Source organism: Bufo bufo, chromosome 9 (genome assembly GCF_905171765.1).
Source record: "Bufo bufo chromosome 9, aBufBuf1.1, whole genome shotgun sequence".
Taxonomy (NCBI): Eukaryota; Metazoa; Chordata; class Amphibia; order Anura; family Bufonidae; genus Bufo; species Bufo bufo.
This window is the reverse complement of record NC_053397.1, coordinates 205,370,045-205,390,135: the sequence shown is the minus strand read 5'-3', so window position 1 is coordinate 205,390,135 and position 20,091 is coordinate 205,370,045. Positions and strand designations below refer to the sequence as shown.

The following is a 20,091-nucleotide window of genomic DNA, read 5'->3' as shown; positions in this document are numbered from 1 at the left end:
GTTCATAGAACTTTTTATTTTTTGTCACAAGTTAGCGGAAAATTATGATTTTTTTTTTTTTTTTTTTTTCTTACAAAGTCTCATATTCCACTAACTTGTGACAAAAAATAAAAAGTTTTATGAACTCACTATGCCCATCAGCGAATACCTTGGGGTCTCTTCTTTCCAAAATGGGGTCACTTGTGGGGTAGTTATACTGCCCTGGCATTCTAGGGGCCCAAATGTGTGGTAAGGAGTTTGAAATCAAATTCTGTAAAAAATGACCTGTGAAATCCGAAAGGTGCTCTTTGGAATATGGGCCCCTTTGCCCACCTAGGCTGCAAAAAAGTGTCACACATCTGGTATCTCCGTACTCAGGAGAAGGTGGGGAATGTGTTTTGGGGTGTCATTTTATATATACCCATGCTGGGTGAGAGAAATATCTTGGCAAAAGACAACTTTTCCCATTTTTTTATACAAAGTTGTCATTTGACCAAGATATTTATCTCACCCAGCATGGGTATATGTAAAAAGACACCCCAAAACACATTCCTCAACTTCTCCTGAGTACGGGGATACCAGATGTGTGACACTTTTTTGCAGCCTAGGTGGGCAAAGGGGCCCATATTCCAAAGAGCACCTTTCGGATTTCACTCCTCATTTTTTCCTGAATTTGATTTCAAACTCCTTACCACACATTTGGGCCCCTAGAATACCAGGGCAGTATAACTACCCCACAAGTGACCCCATTTTGGAAAGAAGACACCCCAAGGTATTCCGTGAGGGGCATGGCGAGTTCCTAGAATTTTTTATTTTTTGTCACAAGTTAGTGGAAAATGATGATTTTTTTTTAAATTTTTTTTTTCATACAAAGTCTCATATTCCACAAACTTGTGACAAAAAATAAAAACTTCCATGAACTCACTATGCCCATCAGCGAATACCTTGGGGTCTCTTCTTTCCAAAATGGGGTCACTTGTGGGGTAGTTATACTGCCCTGGCATTCTAGGGGCCCAAATGTGTGGTAAGTAGGTAAATGACCTGTGAAATCCGAAAGGTGCTCTTTGGAATGTGGGCCCCTTTGCCCACCTAGGCTGCAAAAAAGTGTCACACATCTGGTATCTCTGTATTCAGGAGAAGTTGAGGAATGTGTTTTGGGGTGTCTTTTTACATATACCCATGCTGGGTGAGATAAATATCTTGGTCAAATGCCAACTTTGTATAAAAAAATGGGAAAAGTTGTCTTTTGCCAAGATATTTCTCTCACCCAGCATGGGTATATGTAAAATGACACCCCAAAACACATTCCCCAACTTCTCCCGATTACGGAGATACCAGATGTGTGACACTTTTTTGCAGCCTAGGTGGGCAAAGGGGCCCATATTCCAAAGAGCACCTTTCGGATTTCACAGGTCATTTTTTACAGAATTTGATTTCAAACTCCTTACCACACATTTGGGCCCCTAGAATGCCAGGGCAGTATAACTACCCCACAAGTGACCCCATTTTGGAAAGAAGAGACCCCAAGGTATTCGCTGATGGGCATAGTGAGTTCATGGAACTTTTTATTTTTTGTCACAAGTTAGTGGAATATGAGACTTTGTATGAAAAAAAAAATAAAAAAAAAAATAAGCATTTTCCACTAACTTGTGACAAAAAATAAAAAATTCTAGGAACTCGCCATGCCCCTCACGGAATACCTTGGGGTGTCTTCTTTCCAAAATGGGGTCACTTGTGGGGTAGTTATACTGCCCTGGCATTTTCCAGGGGCCCTAATGTGTGGTAAGTAGGTAAATGACCTGTGAAATCCTAAAGGTGCTCTTTGGAATATGGGCCCCTTTGCCCACCTAGGCTGCAAAAAAGTGTCACACATGTGGTATCGCCGTATTCAGGAGAAGTTGGGGAATGTGTTTTGGGGTGTCATTTTACATATACCCATGCTGGGTGAGAGAAATATCTTGGCAAAAGACAACTTTTCCCATTTTTTTATACAAAGTTGGCATTTGACCAAGATATTTCTCTCACCCAGCATGGGTATATGTAAAATGACACCCCAAAACACATTCCCCAACTTCTCCTGAGTACGGCGATACCAGATGTGTGACACTTTTTTGCAGCCTAGATGCGCAAAGGTGCCCAAATTCCTTTTAGGAGGGCATTTTTAGACATTTGGATACCAGACTTCTTCTCACGCTTTGGGGCCCCTAGAATGCCAGAGCAGTATAAATACCCCACATGTGACCCCATTTTGGAAAGAAGACACCCCAAGGTATTCAATGAGGGGCATGGCGAGTTCATAGAAATTTTTTTTTTTTGGCACAAGTTAGCGGAAATTGATATTTTTAATTTTTTTCTCACAAAGTCTCCCGTTCCGCTAACTTGGGACAAAAAATTCAATCTTTCATGGACTCAATATGCCCCTCACGGAATACCTGGGGGTGTCTTCTTTCCGAAATGGGGTCACATGTGGGGTATTTATACTGCCCTGGCATTCTAGGGGCCCTAAAGCGTGAGAAGAAGTCTGGAATATAAATGTCTAAAAAATTTTACGCATTTGGATTCCGTGAGGGGTATGGTGAGTTCATGTGAGATTTTATTTTTTGACACAAGTTAGTGGAATATGAGACTTTGTAAGAAAAAAAAATAAAAATTCCGCTAACTTGGGCCAAAAAAATATCTGAATGGAGCCTTACAGAGGGGGGGATCAATGACAGGGGGGTGATCAATGACAGGGGGGGTGATCAATGACAGGGGGGTTGATCAATGACAGGGGGGTTGATCAATGACAGGGGGGTTGATCAATGACAGGGGGGTTGATCAATGACAGGGGGGGGTGATCAATGACAGGGGGGTGATCAATGACAGGGGGGTGATCAGGGAGTCTATATGGGGTGATCACCACAGTCATTGATCACGCCCCTGTAAGGCTTCATTCAGACGTCCGGATGCGTTTTGCGGATCCGATCCATCTATCAGTGCATCCGTAAAAATCATGCGGACATCTGAATGGAGCTTTACAGGGGGGTAATCAATGACAGGGGGGTGATCAGGGAGTCTATATGGGGTGATCACCACAGTCATTGATCACGCCCCTGTAAGGCTTCATTCAGACGTCCGGATGCGTTTTGCGGATCGGATCCATCTATCAGTGCATCCGTAAAAATCATGCGGACATCTGAATGGAGCTTTACAGGGGGGTGATCAATGACAGGGGGGTGATCAGGGAGTCTATATGGGGTGATCACCACAGTCATTGATCATGCCCCTGTAAGGCTTCATTCAGACGTCCGGATGCGTTTTGCGGATCGGATCCATCTATCAGTGCATCCGTAAAAATCATGCGGACATCTGAATGGAGCTTTACAGGGGGGTGATCAATGACAGGGGGGTGATCAGGGAGTCTATATGGGGTGATCACCACAGTCATTGATCATGCCCCTGTAAGGCTTCATTCAGACGTCCGGATGCGTTTTGCGGATCGGATCCATCTATCAGTGCATCCGTAAAAATCATGCGGACATCTGAATGGAGCTTTACAGGGGGGTGATCAGGGAGTCTATATGGGGTGATCACCACAGTCATTGATCATGCCCCTGTAAGGCTTCATTCAGACGTCCGGATGCGTTTTGAGGATCGGATCCATCTATCAGTGCATCCGTAAAAATCATGCGGACATCTGAATGGAGCTTTACAGGGGGGTGATCAGGGAGTCTATATGGGGTGATCACCACAGTCATTGATCATGCCCCTGTAAGGCTTCATTCAGACGTCCGGATGCGTTTTGCGGATCTGATCCATCTATCAGTGGATCCGTAAAAATCATGCGGACATCTGAATGGAGCTTTACAGGGGGGTAATCAATGACAGGGGGGTGATCAATGACAGGGGGGTGATCAGGGAGTCTATATGGGGTGATCAGGGGTGATCAGGGGCTAATAAGGGGTTAATAAGTGACGGGGGGGGGTGTAGTGTAGTGTAGTGGTGCTTGGTGGGACTTTACTGAGCTACCTGTGTCCTCTGGTGGTCGATCCAAACAAAAGGGACCACCAGAGGACCAGGTAGCAGGTATATTAGACGCTGTTATCAAAACAGCGTCTAATATACCTGTTAGGGGTTAAAAAAAACACATCTCCAGCCTGCCAGCGAACGATCGCCGCTGGCAGGCTGGAGATCAACTCTCTTACCTTCCGTTCCTGTGAGCGCGCGCGCCTGTGTGCGCGCGTTCACAGGAAATCTCGCCCATCGCGAGATGACGCATATATGCGTGACTCTGCGCAGGGCTGCCACCTCCGGAACGCGATCCTGCGTTAGGCGGTCCGGAGGTGGTTAAAGGGCAGTTTTTCCTAAAATGTCTGCTGCACGTGTGAGGCCATGAAGCAAGGAACTCTGGGAAGGCGGGATCGCCCATAATGCCATGCATGCAGCCAATCAGCAGCCAGACAGCCCTGTGATGTCACAGCCCTATAAATAGCCTCAGCCATCTTGGATTCTGCCATTTTCCAGTGTGCTTAGTGCAGGGAGAGACGTCTGCAGGCGCTAGGGACAGTGCTAGGAAAGACTTCATTTTGCTAAAAAGACGATTTACAAGTTATGGGAAAGATTACTCAATGTGTGGGGAAAGGATAGGGAGGAATCGGTCCACAGCATTTATGTAGAACAGGGTTCAGTAGGGGAGGTTACAGCCTGGGTAATAGGAACAATCCTATTACACCTTGCTGCACTGACTGCGGATCCAAACTGCCATTATACAGCTCTGTAATTCCAGCAAACCGTTCCTGTTATTGTTTGATACAGCCATTAACAGGGTTTATTACAAGGAAATATTCCTACGTCTTATTTGTTGGCGCTAACATCGACCTGTAAGGCTGAGTTCATACTTGAGTTATTTGGTGAGTTTTGGCCCAAATAAGTGAAGTGTGCAGTGATTCTAAGAGCGACGCCTGTCATCTGCATGTCATACGGACTCACAGTATTGTATCACTACCAGAACCGACTCCCTATGTGTGTTACTGCAAGGCACAGTGTTCTACCACTAAAAAGGCTCCCAGGCAGGAAATAGCTTTTTTTTAACGCGATTCGGCGCAAATAAATTTAGATCTAAGCTAATTTTTTCAAAAAATTCGGCGAACCGGCCGAATTGAATTTTGGAAAAATTTGCTCATCTCTAGTGATCACATTTACACTGGCCCTGTCTAACACAGTGGAGAGGGTGCTGCAGTTGCAGAGAGTGTAGAGCCTCTAGGAGTAAAGGTAACGCCCCCGTTGCTCCTAGAGGCTCATTTGCATATATTAAAACATCATTTTTCTCAGTAATGAGGGCACATATGAACATGGGAACAACACAGATGTCTTCAGCTGCCAAGCGCACATGTAACAGGTCAGCCAGTGTCATAGGTACAAAACTGCTGACAGATGCCCTTTAAACCTGAGCCGTTTGGTTGCCATGGGTAACAAGACCAGTTTTTAGACAGATTTAATTCATTGGCCCATTTATCATCATGTTTAAAAACTAGAGCAGACAAGACAAAGAGGCTACAGTGACCGTTCAGATTCTAGTTTCCATTTTTTTCATACGTTTGAAAGGTGTAATCTCACATCAAAAATGCAGATGAACATTAATGGCTACTCACCAGGCTGCCTGAGGGTCCGATCATTCCATCAGGACCTACGGGACCACTGTTGCCCTTTTACAAAAAGATAAGTGAGTATAACTAAACAGAATTCATTGGCCGTTAGTGCGCACTGTTTTCAATATGGCGTATCTGGAGTTAAGCATTATATTGACGCTGCCCCTCGACTTCTACCAAGGCTAGTTTCAGACAAGCGCGTACATTCCGGGGAAACACACTCCATGTATGAGCTGGTGTTTCCCAGCTGAACGCTGCTCCTTCGAAATGAACCTACAGCATTATAATAATTGATAATGCAGTGTGTGTTGCTTGCGGACCTCCTCTCTGCTGAATTGTACTGGCGGCATTATGTTAGTACAGTTCAGCAGAGCAGAGGTCGGGTAACACACAGCATTATAAATCATTATAATGCCATGGGGTTCGTTTCCCAGAACCAGCGTTCAGCCCGTGAAACACCGCTCATCATGGAGTGTTTCCCAGAATGAACACGCTGTCTGAAACTAGATGATCACTTTGACAAGTTTAGTCAAAGGATGAGAACTTCATAGGTCCATTCTACCATAACAAAAGTGATTAGCATAGGTCCACTACCGCCCAGAGCCGAAAAAGTAAGGAGTGCCCCTGAATTTGAGGGAGCTCAGTGAACCATCTGCCATATGACACAGAGAGAGTCCAACAGAAGGAGCCTGATCTTTGGTCAGGACAGCCAGGGAAGGAGATTGAATCTAGATTGTAAGTGGGCAGGGAATACTGCTCCAGTGTGTGTGTATGTGTGCAGAAACAGGATGTGGAGATTAGGGTGAATTCGCACAACCGTATTTTGGGTCTGCACGCAATCCGCATTTATGTTAGTAGGGGTGCACCGCCAATGAGGCGAGATGGCGACGCCAGGTAGGGACAAGTGGGGGGCAGCGGAAGGGCCATGGGCAATGAGCGCTTCCACTGTGGAAGCACGCATCTCTGCATATTCAACTGTACAGCTGTTCTCTGCCTGTAGCCTATGAGAGGTCGGTGTCATCATCATCATCGCGCTGCCTGAGCCGGGCTGCATACAGCTCAGGACACAGACCGGATGAGGTGTGTCCTGCACCGCATCGCTGACAGTAGAATGGAGGTAAGTATTTAAGATTATTATTTTTATTTGGCAGCATGCTGTTGGGCCACAATTTGGGGGGCGGGGGCTAGTCATTATTTAGTAAATTGGGGGAAGCCGTATTGAGACATCTATAAAAAGGATCATTTTTGTACTGGCACATATTATAAGGGTGCCATTTGTTCTTCTGGGGGCACAAAAGGGGGTATTTTTTTGTTCCGACACACGTTATAAGGGGGAATTATTTTACTGGCAAACATTATAAGGGGGAATTATTACAACTGAGGGACTACGTGGAACATGATTACTAGCATGAGCACCATGGGCAAAATAAGGGATATTATTGCTATTGGGGCCACTGATACCACATAATGCACTCTGGCAAAGAATTATTGGTGGGACTTTGTGTGTGTGGGTGGGGGGGGGGGGACGTTGGCACAGTATCAGAACAATTATTTTTGGAGGACACTATGTTTACAGCACCATTAGTGTCAGGAACATTATTTGCTGGGCAAAGTTATTTTTTAGAGCGCTGTGTGCCAGTAATTATTGAAGGTAGCACTATCTGTGTGGCAATAGTATTTTCAAAGGGACTGTTTCTGTATAGTATTGGGGAGCACAGTGGGCATAGTATCAGGGGTGGCCGGATGGGGTGTTCAGAAAGTGCGAAGGATGGTGAAAAGTAGGAAACTAAGGGTACTTTCACACTAGCGTTTTTCTTTTCCAGCACTGAGTTCCGTTCTAGGGACTCAATACCGGAAAAGAACGGATCAGTTTTATCCCCATGCATTCTGAATAGAGAGCGATCCGTTCAGGATGAATCAAGATGTCATAAGTTCAGTCACTGAACAGCGTTTTGGACGCCCAAAATTCCGGATCAGTTGCCGAAATGCCGGATCCGGCATTCATTTACATTGAAATGTATTAAAAAATACTGCAATGCCGAATCCGTCCTTCCGGTCTGCACATGCGCAGACCGGTAAAAATGTGAAAAAAATATATAACTGATCCGTTTCTCCAGGTGACATCCGGACAGACTGATCCGTTCTTGCAATGCATTTGTAAGACGGATCCGCATCCGGATCCGTCTACAAATGCTGTCCGTTTGCATGTAGATTGCCGGATCCGGCAGGCTTGCCGGATCACTCTGCTGCAAGTGTGAAAGTAGCCTAAGATGTCTGTGTACCAAACTCTTCAGAGACAAGAAATGGGTGAAAGAAATCATCATGGCGGTCTGCTCTGAATGGAGAAGAAAGAAAACATCATCAGAGACATCACTGGATGTAATAGGTATATGGCGCTGTATTACCGTGTATTTTTTTGTTGCTCTGTATGTAATGGTTTCCAAGTATGCCTTTAACAGTAGGGCTGGAGGGAAAGGGTTAGGTTAAGAATATGACATTGGGGGGGGGGCGCCATTTCAGGTTTTGCCTCAGGCAGCAGAATGGCTAGGTGCACCCCTGTATGCCTGTATGTTAGTCTCAATCATTATATTTCAATGTGGCTCAGTGTTTAGCGCTGTCTTCGTCTTCTTGCGCCTTGTTGTCTTGGGGTCCTGGGTTTAAATTTGACCAAGAGGAACATCTGCCTGGAGTTTGTATGCTCTCTGTACGTGGTGGATTTTGCGGAAGATGGCTTCATTCATCTGAATGGCTGCGTTGCCAGGAAGCACATGGGGTCACTTATTAAGACTGGCATTTTTGACGCCGGTCTTGATAACCCCTTGCGCTGGCAGGGGATCACCAAAGTTATGTAGAGGCGCCGGCCTCTACGTAACTTCAGCGCATCCACCGCAGGTCTAAATGTAAGCCAGCTTCCGTGCTGGTTTAAATTTGTAACATTCTCTCTGACTAAGGCTACGTCTACACGACGACATTTGTCGCGTTACATTTTGTTGCACTAATGTCGCGCAACATTTTGTTGCACTAATGTTGCGCGACAATTTTTAGAATGGCAGTCTATGGTGTCGCACTGCAACATGCAACATGCTGCGACGCAACAGTCGCAGAAAATCCATTCGAGATGGATTTTTCTGCGACTGTTGCGTCACAGTCGCAGCATGTTGCATGTTGCAGTGCGACACCATAGACTGCCATTCTAAAAATTGTCGCGCAACATTAGTGCAACAAAATGTTGCGCTACAAATGTTGCAGTGTAGTTGTGCCCTATCTGTCGTGCGACTTATTGTCGTCGTGTAGACGTAGCCTTAAACAGGTGTAGAAAATGATAAATGTGACAGGTCTGCCGGCCCTTCCCCGCCAACGCCACTCCCCCTTTTTTTAGCCTGGCGTGAGAGAGGAAAAGTCGCAGATGGCTGCGCAAATAAGCTTTGCGCCGCAATCTGTGACATATATACGCCAGAAAACTGGCGTATATAGGATAGTAAATGACCACCATGATTTTCTGCAAGCCCCATTCAGTTGAATGGAATTGATTTTCATTCGCTGAAATTTTCTGCAACAAAATCCGCCACATGTGAAGTCACCCTAATAATAATACCGATAGATTAAATGCCTTCCTATGAACCGGACATTAAGATGTGTGTTTAAGAGCTCAACGAGTTAATGCCAGGGATTACAATGTGTGCACAGCAGAGCAGAATATATTAATCCTATGGAAATAATATCTAAATGATGTCCACTCTAATGCTATAGAAAATACTCACAGGCTGACCGTGGGGACCTTTAGGACCGGTGATACCCACTAGACCAATGTCACCAGAAGGACCCTATAAACATATATTGAGAATAGGTGATTCAACTCCTGCAGACTAGAAAAGGTTAACAACTACTACTCCTCCCCTCCTTACATGGGGTATTGTAAGAGAAAGCAAATTAATCTTATTGTACCTTCGGGCCAGGAAACCCTTGGAACCCCATGAGACCTTGTTCGCCATCTTCTCCCTGTAAATACACGATTTTTATTTATTCCATGTTCGTTATAGCATGAATTTTAGTAAAAAAAGAAAGATCCTCACCGGAAGCCCTTTTAAGCCAAATTCACCCTTTGCTCCTTGATCACCTTGAGCTCCAGTTAAACCCCTTGAGCCTGCTTTTCCTGGGTAACCATGTAGTCCTGTCTCCCCCTCAAAAAGTAAAAAAGAAAAATTAGAGCAATTAATTGGAATTGCAGTCATCGAACCCACATCATCGATCCCGTACCACAGTAAGTAAAATGTGCATATATCAGTAGTACTATAATACCTTAGGCCCCGGAGCTCCTTCACTTCCTTGTACACCAGGAGAACCCTTTGGCCCCTGTCGACCAGGTAAACCAGCCAATCCAGAGAGTCCGGGGCGTCCACTGTTACCCTATGGTATTTATAGATAGAAAGGAGGGTGTTTCAGAATTAACTGGGTGCAGACTGTACTGAAAATGTGTCCAGTGAGTGGGGCAAAACCAGTCAACAGCTTGTTATAGAATTGAGGTCTTAAAGGGGTTCTCTTATAATTAATACAAGGCACTTACTAATGTATTGTGATTCCTCATATTGCCTCCTTTGCTGGCCGAATTCATTTTTCCATCACATTATACACGGCTTGTTTTCAGGGGTTATTTATGACCACCCTGCAATCCAGTATTGGTGGTCAGGCTTGCACACCATAGGAAAAAGCGTTGCGACCACAAGGCCGACGCTTTTTTCTATAGTGTGCAAGCACGACCTCCACTGCTGGATTTGGATTGCAGGGTGATTATAACTAGAGATGAGCAAAATATGGAAAATTCGATTCAACTGCTTCGCCGAACTTCACAAAGAAATTCGCTTTGTGACAAATTACTTAGTCATGAAACGCAGTTCTTTGTATGTAGCGGGCACAATAGCGTGAAACGGCGGTCCCCCCCCCCCCCATCATTTAATTCTTTAGATGCCGCGTTCATCACAGGTAACAAATCAGTTACCTGTGATGAAATGGCAGTAAAAAAAAAAAAAAAAAAACATACTCCCCTTATCCATATGATTGCGAAGAGCCCACCGCGGCAATCTTAATTGAAGACATCACGCGAAATCTTGCGCAGTGACGTGGTGAAGTCATATGTCACTGTGTGCGAGATTTAGCGCGGTATCTTCAATCAAGATGACTGCGGCGGGCTCTTCGGGCGCCACCAGTGTCTGGCAGCAACTTTCTCTGCTATCCCCATTGAATACACATATATGTCTGCCAAGCCAAACATGTCTGTGTAACGAGGAGCTGGGAAGGAGTCCGGAGACATGGCTGTTGTTCGGCTGAATGTGCATCGGGGAGTCGGGAGAGATAGCTGATGGCCAAACGATCTTTCGACCGACAGCTATTGAATGTGTGTGGCCAGCTTTAGAAATGTCAGAATTCAATTTATTAACAAAAAAGGAATTTACAAGATTAAAAAAGAAAGCCTGCCTTATTTTCAAGAAACAGCGCTACTTCTGTTCATAGGCCGTGTCTGGTATTGCAGCTCAGCATCATGCACTTGAATACAGTTGGGCTGCAATATCAACACAGCCTATGGACGCGGAGGGCGCTGTTTCTTAATCCTTTTTTTTTTTATGTTTTAGCTCGTACAATTTCTTTTAAATGGTTTATAAAAATAAACTTCTGACAGGGCCGGAGGACGCGGCATGTTTTATGCAGATGTTCTGTCACAGCTTCTAATAACTCTTAGGTTTTTCTTTTATTTTGTGAGTTTGCACTTGGAAAGTATTTCATTTTATAAGGTTTGTGAAAAAAACAAGTAAACAGACAGGAAGTCAGGAGACATTTTTCTCCATAAGGTTTATTTTTTATTCGTACATCAAACAGCCGGGAGCTTCTTCTGGATGACGTTAACGAAGTGATCTATTCATTTGATATTATTTAAAAACACACAATATATGAAGCTGAGAAGGGACAAGTCAAATGGGTTTTGTAATTGATTCTTACATCCCACATCCAATCAATAAACATAAATTAAGACAATGTATACAGCCCCTGCATGGCTTTACCACATGGGGGTCGGCATCAAGATGTATGAGCAGGAGGTTAAAGGGGACCTCTCATATCTCCTAACATGTCTGCTTTAGTTACTATTTACTAGTTCTGGAGCATTTATTCTTATCACTTTATGTTGTGCCATTCCTCTATTATTCCTACTACAATTTATGAAACGATTGTCAGCAGTCTGCAATGTTACCAGTAGAGGAGGGGGAGGAGGAGTGTCACTGCACAGTCTGGCAGCGCTTATTGGACAATGTCAGACTGTGCAAGGACACGCCCTCAACCGGTAACACCCAGATAGACCTTTATTGCAAACTGCTGGCAACTCACTCGTGTTGGGGAAGAGAAGGGTCAGGCATGTTGGATTTCAAAATGTTCAATCATTTAGTTGTCCCAGGGATAAACCACCTGCCAGAGGTGCCTGGCAGAAGCCTAGCTTGCACGTGTATTGGGGTGGTAGAGATAACTGTTGGCTGAAAGAGTGACAGTTATCTCATGTATGGCCGACGTAGCTTAGTCACACAGCTCTTCCAACCGGACACTAGGCCGCCCTTTCTAGAGGATCTTATTGTCCGCATTAACTGTTGTCCTTTATACCACGTTTATAACCTATGCAATACTCACAGGTAACCCTGGTTTTCCAGGCAATCCAGGTTTTCCAGGAAATCCAACAACAAAATCAGACCCGGGGTACCCATCTGCACCTCTCAATCCTGGCGGACCTTGATTTCCCTTGGAGAGGAAAGTAGTACAGATTATAGATACATATAATGGAGGGTTCTGATTAAACTAAGGGCCTGTTCATAAACCCGCCGTGTGAACAGGCTCTGAGTGGATTTTCATTATATATATATATACACACACACAGTATCTCACAAAAGTAGTACACCCCTCACAGTAGTTTTGACCAGATACAGTATCTCACAAAAGTCACTCCACCCCTCACATTTTTGTAAATATTTTATTCTATCTTTTCATAGGACAGCACTGCAGATCTGACACTTTGATACAATGTACAGTAGTCGGTGTACGGCTTGTATAACATGTAAATTTGCTGTGCCCTCAAATGAACTCGGCACAGCCATTAAACCGCTGGCAACAAAAGTGAGTACACTCCTATGTGAAAATGGCCAAATTGTGCCCAAAGTGTCAATATTTTGTGTGGCCACCATTATTTTCCAGCACTGCCTTAACTCTCTTGGGCATGGAGGTCACTAGGGCTTCACCGGTTGCCACTGGAATCCTCTTCCCTCCTCCATGACGACATCACGGAGCTGGTGGATGTTAGAGACCTTGCGCTCCTTCCATTTGAGGATGCCCCACAGATGTTCAATAGGGTCTAGGTCTGGAGACATGCTTGCCCAGTCCAGAACCTTTACCCTCAGTTTCTTTAGCAAGGCAGTGGTCGTCTTGGAGGTGTATTTGGAGTCGTTATGTTGGAATACTGCCCTGCGGCCCAGTTTCCGAAGAAAGGGGATCACGCTATGCTTCAGTATGTCTCAGTACATGTTGGCATTCATGGTTCCCTCAATGACCTGTAGCCCCCCACAGCCGGCAGCCCCAAACCATGACACCCCCACCACCATATTTGACTGCAGGCGATACACACTTGTCTTTGTACTCCTCATCTGGCTGCCACGACACACGCTTGACATCATCTGAACTAAATACGTTTATCTTGGTCTCATCAGACCACAGGACATGGTTCCAGTAATCCATGTCCTTAGTCTGCTTCTCTTCAACAAACTGTCTCCGGGATTTCTTGTGCATCATCTCTAGAAGAGGCTTCTTCTGGGACGACAGCCATGCAGCCCAATGTGATGCAGTGTGCGGCGTATGGTCTGAGCACTGACAGGCCGACCTCTGCAGCAATGCTGGCAGCACTCATACACCCTCTGGATATGACGCTGAGCGCGTGCCCTCAGCTTCTTTGGTCGACCATGGTGAGGCCTGTTCTGAGTGGAACCTGTCTTGTTGAACCGCTGTTTGGTCTTGGCCACCGTGCTGCAGCTCAGTTTCAGGGTGTTGGCGATCTTCTTATAGCCTCGGCCATCTTTATGGAGAGCAACAAGTCTTTTTTTCAGATCCTCAGAGAGTCCTTGGCCATCAGGAGCCATGTTAAACTTCCAGTGACCAGTATGAGAGGGTGTGAGAGCGATGACACCCAATGTAACACACCTGCTCCCCATTCACACCTGAGACCTTGTAACACTAACGAGTCACATGACACCGGTGATGGAAAATGGCTAATTGGGCACAATTTGGCCATTTTCTCTTAGAGGTGTAGTGTACTCACATTTGTTGCCAGTGCTTTAGGCATTAAAGGGGTTGTCTCATCATGGACAATGGGGGCATATCGCTAGCATATGCCCCCATTGTCTTATAGGTGCGGATCCTACCACTGGGACCCGCACCTATATTGAGAACAGAGCCCTGCATTTTCTATGGGGCCGGTGAAAATAGCCGAGCTTTCACCGCCGGCCCCATAGAGATGAATGGGAGCGGGGGCCTCCAGGTACGCTCCTATTCACTTCTATGGGGAGCCGGCTTGGTGGTGGCCGGACCGGAGTCCTCCAGCCAGGGGTGTAGCTATAGGGGGTGCAGAGGTAGCAGTCGCTACCGGGCCCAGGAGCCTGAGGGGGCCCAAAGACCCTTGTGCCACATAAGAAGACATTGGTATTATAGAAAGTGCACGTTGGTCAAGTTACACCTCTGACTGGGGGGAAGGGGTTAGATGAAGAATTTAGCTTGGGGGGGAGGGGGGAGGCATTTCGGTTTTTCCCTCAGGCGGCATGAAGGCTATGTGCTTCCCTGTTCCTGGCAACAAAGCACTGAGGGAACGGGGGCCCAAGCTGAACTCTTGCACCAGGGCCCATAAGCCTTTAGCTACGTCCCTGCCTCCAGCCACCACCTTATGGGGCTCCGTTCTCAATATAGGTGGGGGCATATCCTAGCGATGGGCCCCCATTGTCCATGATGAGACAACCCCTTTAATGGCTGTGTTTTGAGTAATTTTGAGGGCACACTAAATGTACATATTATACAAGCCGTACACTGACTGCTGTACATTGTATCAAAGTGTCAGATCTTCAGTGTTGTCTCATAAAAAGATATATTAAAATATTTACAAAAATTCGTGAGGGTTGTACTCACTTTTCTGAGATACTGTATATAAGGTGTACTTTCTGTATAAATGAAAAGTTTTACAAATTTTCAATATACTTTGTGTTTAAATTTCTCACCATTTTCAAGATATGTGTTTGCCGTCATTGAATGAGAACACTCTTGCTTAGGCCGAGTTCCCATCAGCGTTCAGTCTTTCCGTACGGAAAGGACGGTTTCGGCACATAACTGAACAGACCAGGGGTGCACAACCTTTTTTGGCCTGGGGGCCGCATTGTCACATCTCTCTATTTCAAGGGGCCGCAAATAAAACAAAATGTTGATCGGCGCTCATCTGCTTATTACACAAGCCAGTGCAAAGTGACTGGGGAGGAGCGATCGCTGCCACAGTCATTCCGCCTTGATTTAGATTACACAGTGAGATGTGCTGCAGATAATCGTACATCTTTCATCCTGTAATTGTCCCAAATATCATGCTGCAGCATAGCCCCTGAAACCGAAGTTATACTTACCTGCCCCCCACCGCTCCGGTCCTCCGCACTGCCCCCGCTGTTTACACCTGGCAGTGCATGGACATGGTCATACACCACTCCAGCCAATGACTGACTTAGGCTACTTTCACACTAGCGTTTTAGTTTTCCAGTATTGAGATCCGTCATAGGCTCTCAATACCGGAAAAAAACGCTTCAGTTTTGTCCCCATTCATTATCAATGGGGACAAAACTGAACTGAACAGAAAGGAAAGCTCCAAAATGCATTCCGTACCGTTTAGTTGCGTTCACATACCGGAGAGCAAACCGCAACATGTTGTAGTTTGCTTTCCGTCCTGGAATGCGGAGCAAGACGGTATGACCCCCAATGCAAGTCAAAGGGGACGGATCCGTTTTCTCTGCCACAATCTGCCACAATAGAAAACGGATCTGTCTCCCATTGACTTTCAATGGAGTTCATGACGGATCCGTCTTGGCAATGTTAAAGATAATACAACCGGATCCGTTCATAACGGATGCAGGCGGTTGTATTATCAGTAACGGAAGCGTTTTTGATTAACCCTGCCGGATCCATGCCGCTAGTGTGAAAGTAGCCGTACGCGGTGATGTGGCCACAAGCAGCGTGTCACTTCTGAAGCCAGTCATTGACTGGAGCCGGGCAAGTGACTATGGCCATGCACTGCCAGGTGTAGACAGCACGGGGACCGGAAGATGGGGCAGCGCAGAGGACCAGAGCGGTGTGGAGCAGGTTATATGAATCCTTTATGTCACAGGCCATGCTGCAGGAACTTGTTTAAAAACATTTTTACGAGAAAAGTGGCGACATTTCTTTCCATCCGGCCTCCTATTTATAAATCAGCGCTTTCCTTCACTGCAGAGGACGGAGCTCACTGGTTATTACCATCTCCTGCCAATCCAGTTGTAGGCGCCCTGCAGTAACCAGTAAGCACTTTACCTTGCTAGTGGGGAAGGCGCTTATTGGTTAACACTTTAATGACCAGGCCTGAAAAGGCCTTAACGATCAGACACTTTTTTGTGATTTAGCGCACATGGTGGTTCAAACAGTTGTAACTATCTATTATCTATTATTTGTTGGACTACCAAAATCAGTTTTGAAAAAAAAATTATTTGGGGGAAACTGTACAAAACGTTTTTAAAAAGTTTTTTTTTCCAACTATAGCTCCTTATTTTTTAAATATGCAAACTGACACCAAAATAAATTATTATAATTAGTTCCCAATTTTGTGTAGGCCGTTTTGTTATATAATATGTATAGTTTCACGTGAATGGGGCGGTAATGGTGTCGGTTTTGGTTGCTGTGGGTGATTTTTCTTTTATGTATTTAATTTTTTGAATTAATTTTTTATATATTTCTGCTACATAATGTGTCCCCCAAGAGGTCATAAAAAGACCTTGGGGGACACCGTCACTTTTTAAAATTTTGCACTTTTTCCTTTTTAGTTTTTACTTTATTTGAATGTATTAATATTTTTCTGTATTATTTTTTTATAATTGGTTTATTACTTAGTTTTTTATATATATTTTTGCCACATAATATGTCCCACAAGAGGTCATAAAAAAAACTGTTGGAGGACAATGAACACTTTTCCGTTTTTCTTTTATTTGTATTTTATTATTTTTTTAATTTCCTTTTTATTTTATTTGTATTTTATTATTTATTTATTTTTAGAATTTTCTATTATTTTTTTAAATATATTTTTGCCACATAATATGTCCCCCAAGGGGTCATAAAAAGACTGTTGCGGGACAGTGAGCACTCTTATTTAGCACTTTTTCCTTTTTATTGTATTTTATTTTTTTAAATTTTAAGAATTTTCTATTTTTTTGTGCCACATATTTTACTTCTCTTTTCTTTTTTCTGTATTTTATTATATTTTTTATTTAGTTTAATTTTTTTTTTAATCATTTATTAACCTATTTTTTTAAAATATATTATTACCACATAATTTGTCCGCAAGAGGTCACTGAAAGACCTTTGGGAGACAATAAGTGACTTTCTTTTGTACTATTTCCACTGTAACTGGAGCATCCAAAGGAGCCCCAGTTACAGGGAAACTAGCCTGCTGGGGGGGCTTTGTACCAGGGCAGAGCTGATCAGGTCTATTGACCCTGCAGCTCTGCGCTCCTCTGCCCCCGAGACACCCAGCGATCCACACTGCAGAGCGCTCATAGGGGTGAAGGCAGAAGCGCTGATAAAGCTCTTCTGTCTTCTGCTCGGCTTCCCCGCTCTCAATAATAGCCGGGGACCCTTTCCGCTCCTGCAACAGTGCAGGAGCAAAACCTGTGATCCATCCTCTGTGCGGCGCTCTGTGCAGAAACAACGCTGATCGCAGGATCAGCTGTGTTTCTGCCCAGCAGTACGGGGCCGCAAACCATGGCGCTGGGGGCCGCAGGTTGTGCACCCCTGCCTTAGACTATAACTGGGACCCTTAGACTATAATGGGGTCCGTTAGGTTTCAGCTCAGAGGAAGATTTTTAAGCGGAAACAAAATTCCTGCATGCACAACTTTTGTCTCCCCTTCAAAAATCTTCTTCTGAGCAGAAACCTAACGGACCACATTATAGTCTATAGGGCCCATACGCTCGTTCAGCTCAGTTATGTGCCGAATCCGTCCTTTCCGTTCTTCTGGTCCTATAACGGAGCAGGAGAACGGAAAGGCTGAACGCTGATGTGCTCAGCCTTACATTCGGAGGTTGCAAACCTGCACATACCGATCCCGCACTCCGCTGAGAAGTGGATACTACTGAATCAGTCTAAACAGCTGAAGACTGATACACTGTAGCAAACTACCAGAGAAATGGCAGCTTGTGTATTTAGTGTAGCTCATAGACCAATGGTCTGGACTGGACACAATTGTATTCCACTTCGGTGAAGTCCGTCACCTGAGGATTTTTTGTTCCTTGGTCTTGCTATGGACTGTAATACAAAACTATATTGCAAAAACATTTCTTTAACTGAGATCTTTATATTTTCAACTGTTCTTCAGAAGGTGAAACTATGCAGAAAGTAAAGGCTGTATTACACTGGCTGATAATTGCTAACGAGCGTTCACACGAATGCTCGTTAGCGATCATCTTGCAGTGCAGTACTGCCGCGATTGCCCAATGGCAAATCCTCAGACCTCAGGCAATTCAGATTTTTAACCATGCTTAAAAATCAGCGCTTGCCGGTGGCAGACCGCGCTGTTTAATAGCAATCTGCCGCCGGTAAACCACTAGTATGGGGACGAGTGACAGCATAGCGATCACTCCTCCCCATGCTGCGGAGGAAATGGCTGCATGTACTAGCAGCTATCAAGCGATTGCCGGGCAGGAAAACTTCCCTCCCAACAATCGCTTGCTGACCTGCCTGTAATTAAGGTTAGTATTACACTAGCAGATTAGTCAGACGATTGTCGGGAGGTAAGTCCCGGCAATCTCCTGCTCGCTATTGCATTACTCGTCCCCATCCTGAAGCATTGCTTGTCGGTAAGCAATGATTTTTAAGCACGCAGAAAGTTTCCGATTGCGGCAGCATTACACAGCCAGATCATCGGTAATGAGTGTTCCTACAAACGCTTGTTAGAGATGATCTGGCCGGTGTAATATAAGCTTAACCCGAAGTGCAAGAAAGCCTCTGCTCTGTGGGGAGGTAATGCATAGATTACATCGTAAATGGTAGATTTATCTTGTGAATGACACAGAAAGCACATGTATGAAAATGTGTCACAATTAGGGATGAGAGACTCGACTTCAGATGAAACATCCAAAGTCAATTTGCATAAAACTTTGTCAGAATACTGTACGGAGCAGGAGTATTAGAGTATTAGAATGTATTAGCTCCGATGAGCCGAAGGTATTACTGGGTAATAACTTCAAAAATTGATTTCTACTGTAAAAATAACTTTTACCGAACTTGGGTTCGGTTCCAAGGTACTACTTACCCGAAGTCTTGCGAGACTTCGTGAAGTAATAAAACTTCGGCTAATCGGAGCCAATACATTCTAAAACTGTACGCAGCATAGCTCCGTATAGTATTCTAAGTGAGCTTTATGCAAATCGACTTTAGATGTTGCACCCGAAGTCGATTCGCTCATCCTTAGTCACAATGAATGGGAACGGGGATTGACAGATATTTCTTTACATTTCCAATAGGTTTCTGTACTCATACATTCCCTTACAATGATTTGACACATTTTATACATTACAGTGGTTTTCCAGGCTCCTGATATTGATAACTTATCCTCCGGACAGGTCAATAATATCCGATCGGTGTGGGTCTGACACTCCGCACCCCCAGTGATCATCTGTTCCCTGCAGCTTGTGAATGGGGCAGGAAGCATAGCTCTTTTCAAAGTGTAGTGGTCATGCAGGATCACTGCAGCTCCGCTCCCATTCACTTCAATGGAAGCTGAGGTGCAGTACCCACCGCGGCCACTACACTTTGAACGGAGCTGTGCTTCCTGCTCCATTCACAATGCTGGAGGATGCAAGGAACAGCTGATCGGTGCACTGATCAGATATTAATGACCTATCCTAAAGATAAGTCATCAATATCAGGAGCTGGAAAACCCCTTTAATATGACTGACATTACAGTGGCTGTGCATTCGTCAGGTCTGCGCTGATACAGCTTTACAACTGATCCATATAATTATATAGGATCACAGCAATAATCCATCATGTAGTTACACTCTCATCTCCCTGGTAAAGTATTTCAAGCTTCTTGCCACTGATTAGAGATAAAACACAGAACATCTGCTTCCCATAAAGCACGACTGCAATGTGATATCACTGGCGGAAGAAACGGGTGTTATAGCAATATCCC

At 44.7% G+C, this 20,091-nt stretch overlaps 1 protein-coding gene across 1 annotated transcript in view; it reads right to left on the bottom strand.

The window, feature by feature from the left end:
- The window catches only part of COL24A1 (collagen type XXIV alpha 1 chain), a 241,707-nt gene that overhangs the window by 15,725 nt on the left and 205,891 nt on the right, over nt 1–20,091 (bottom strand). The window contains exons 47-52 of the mRNA XM_040407488.1: nt 12,276–12,383; nt 9,906–10,013; nt 9,680–9,787; nt 9,552–9,605; nt 9,368–9,430; nt 5,610–5,663 (exon numbers count right to left, since the gene is read on the bottom strand). Of these exons, the coding sequence (XP_040263422.1) occupies nt 5,610–5,663; nt 9,368–9,430; nt 9,552–9,605; nt 9,680–9,787; nt 9,906–10,013; nt 12,276–12,383 (495 nt within the window). The remainder of the gene's footprint in view (nt 1–5,609; nt 5,664–9,367; nt 9,431–9,551; nt 9,606–9,679; nt 9,788–9,905; nt 10,014–12,275; nt 12,384–20,091) is intronic.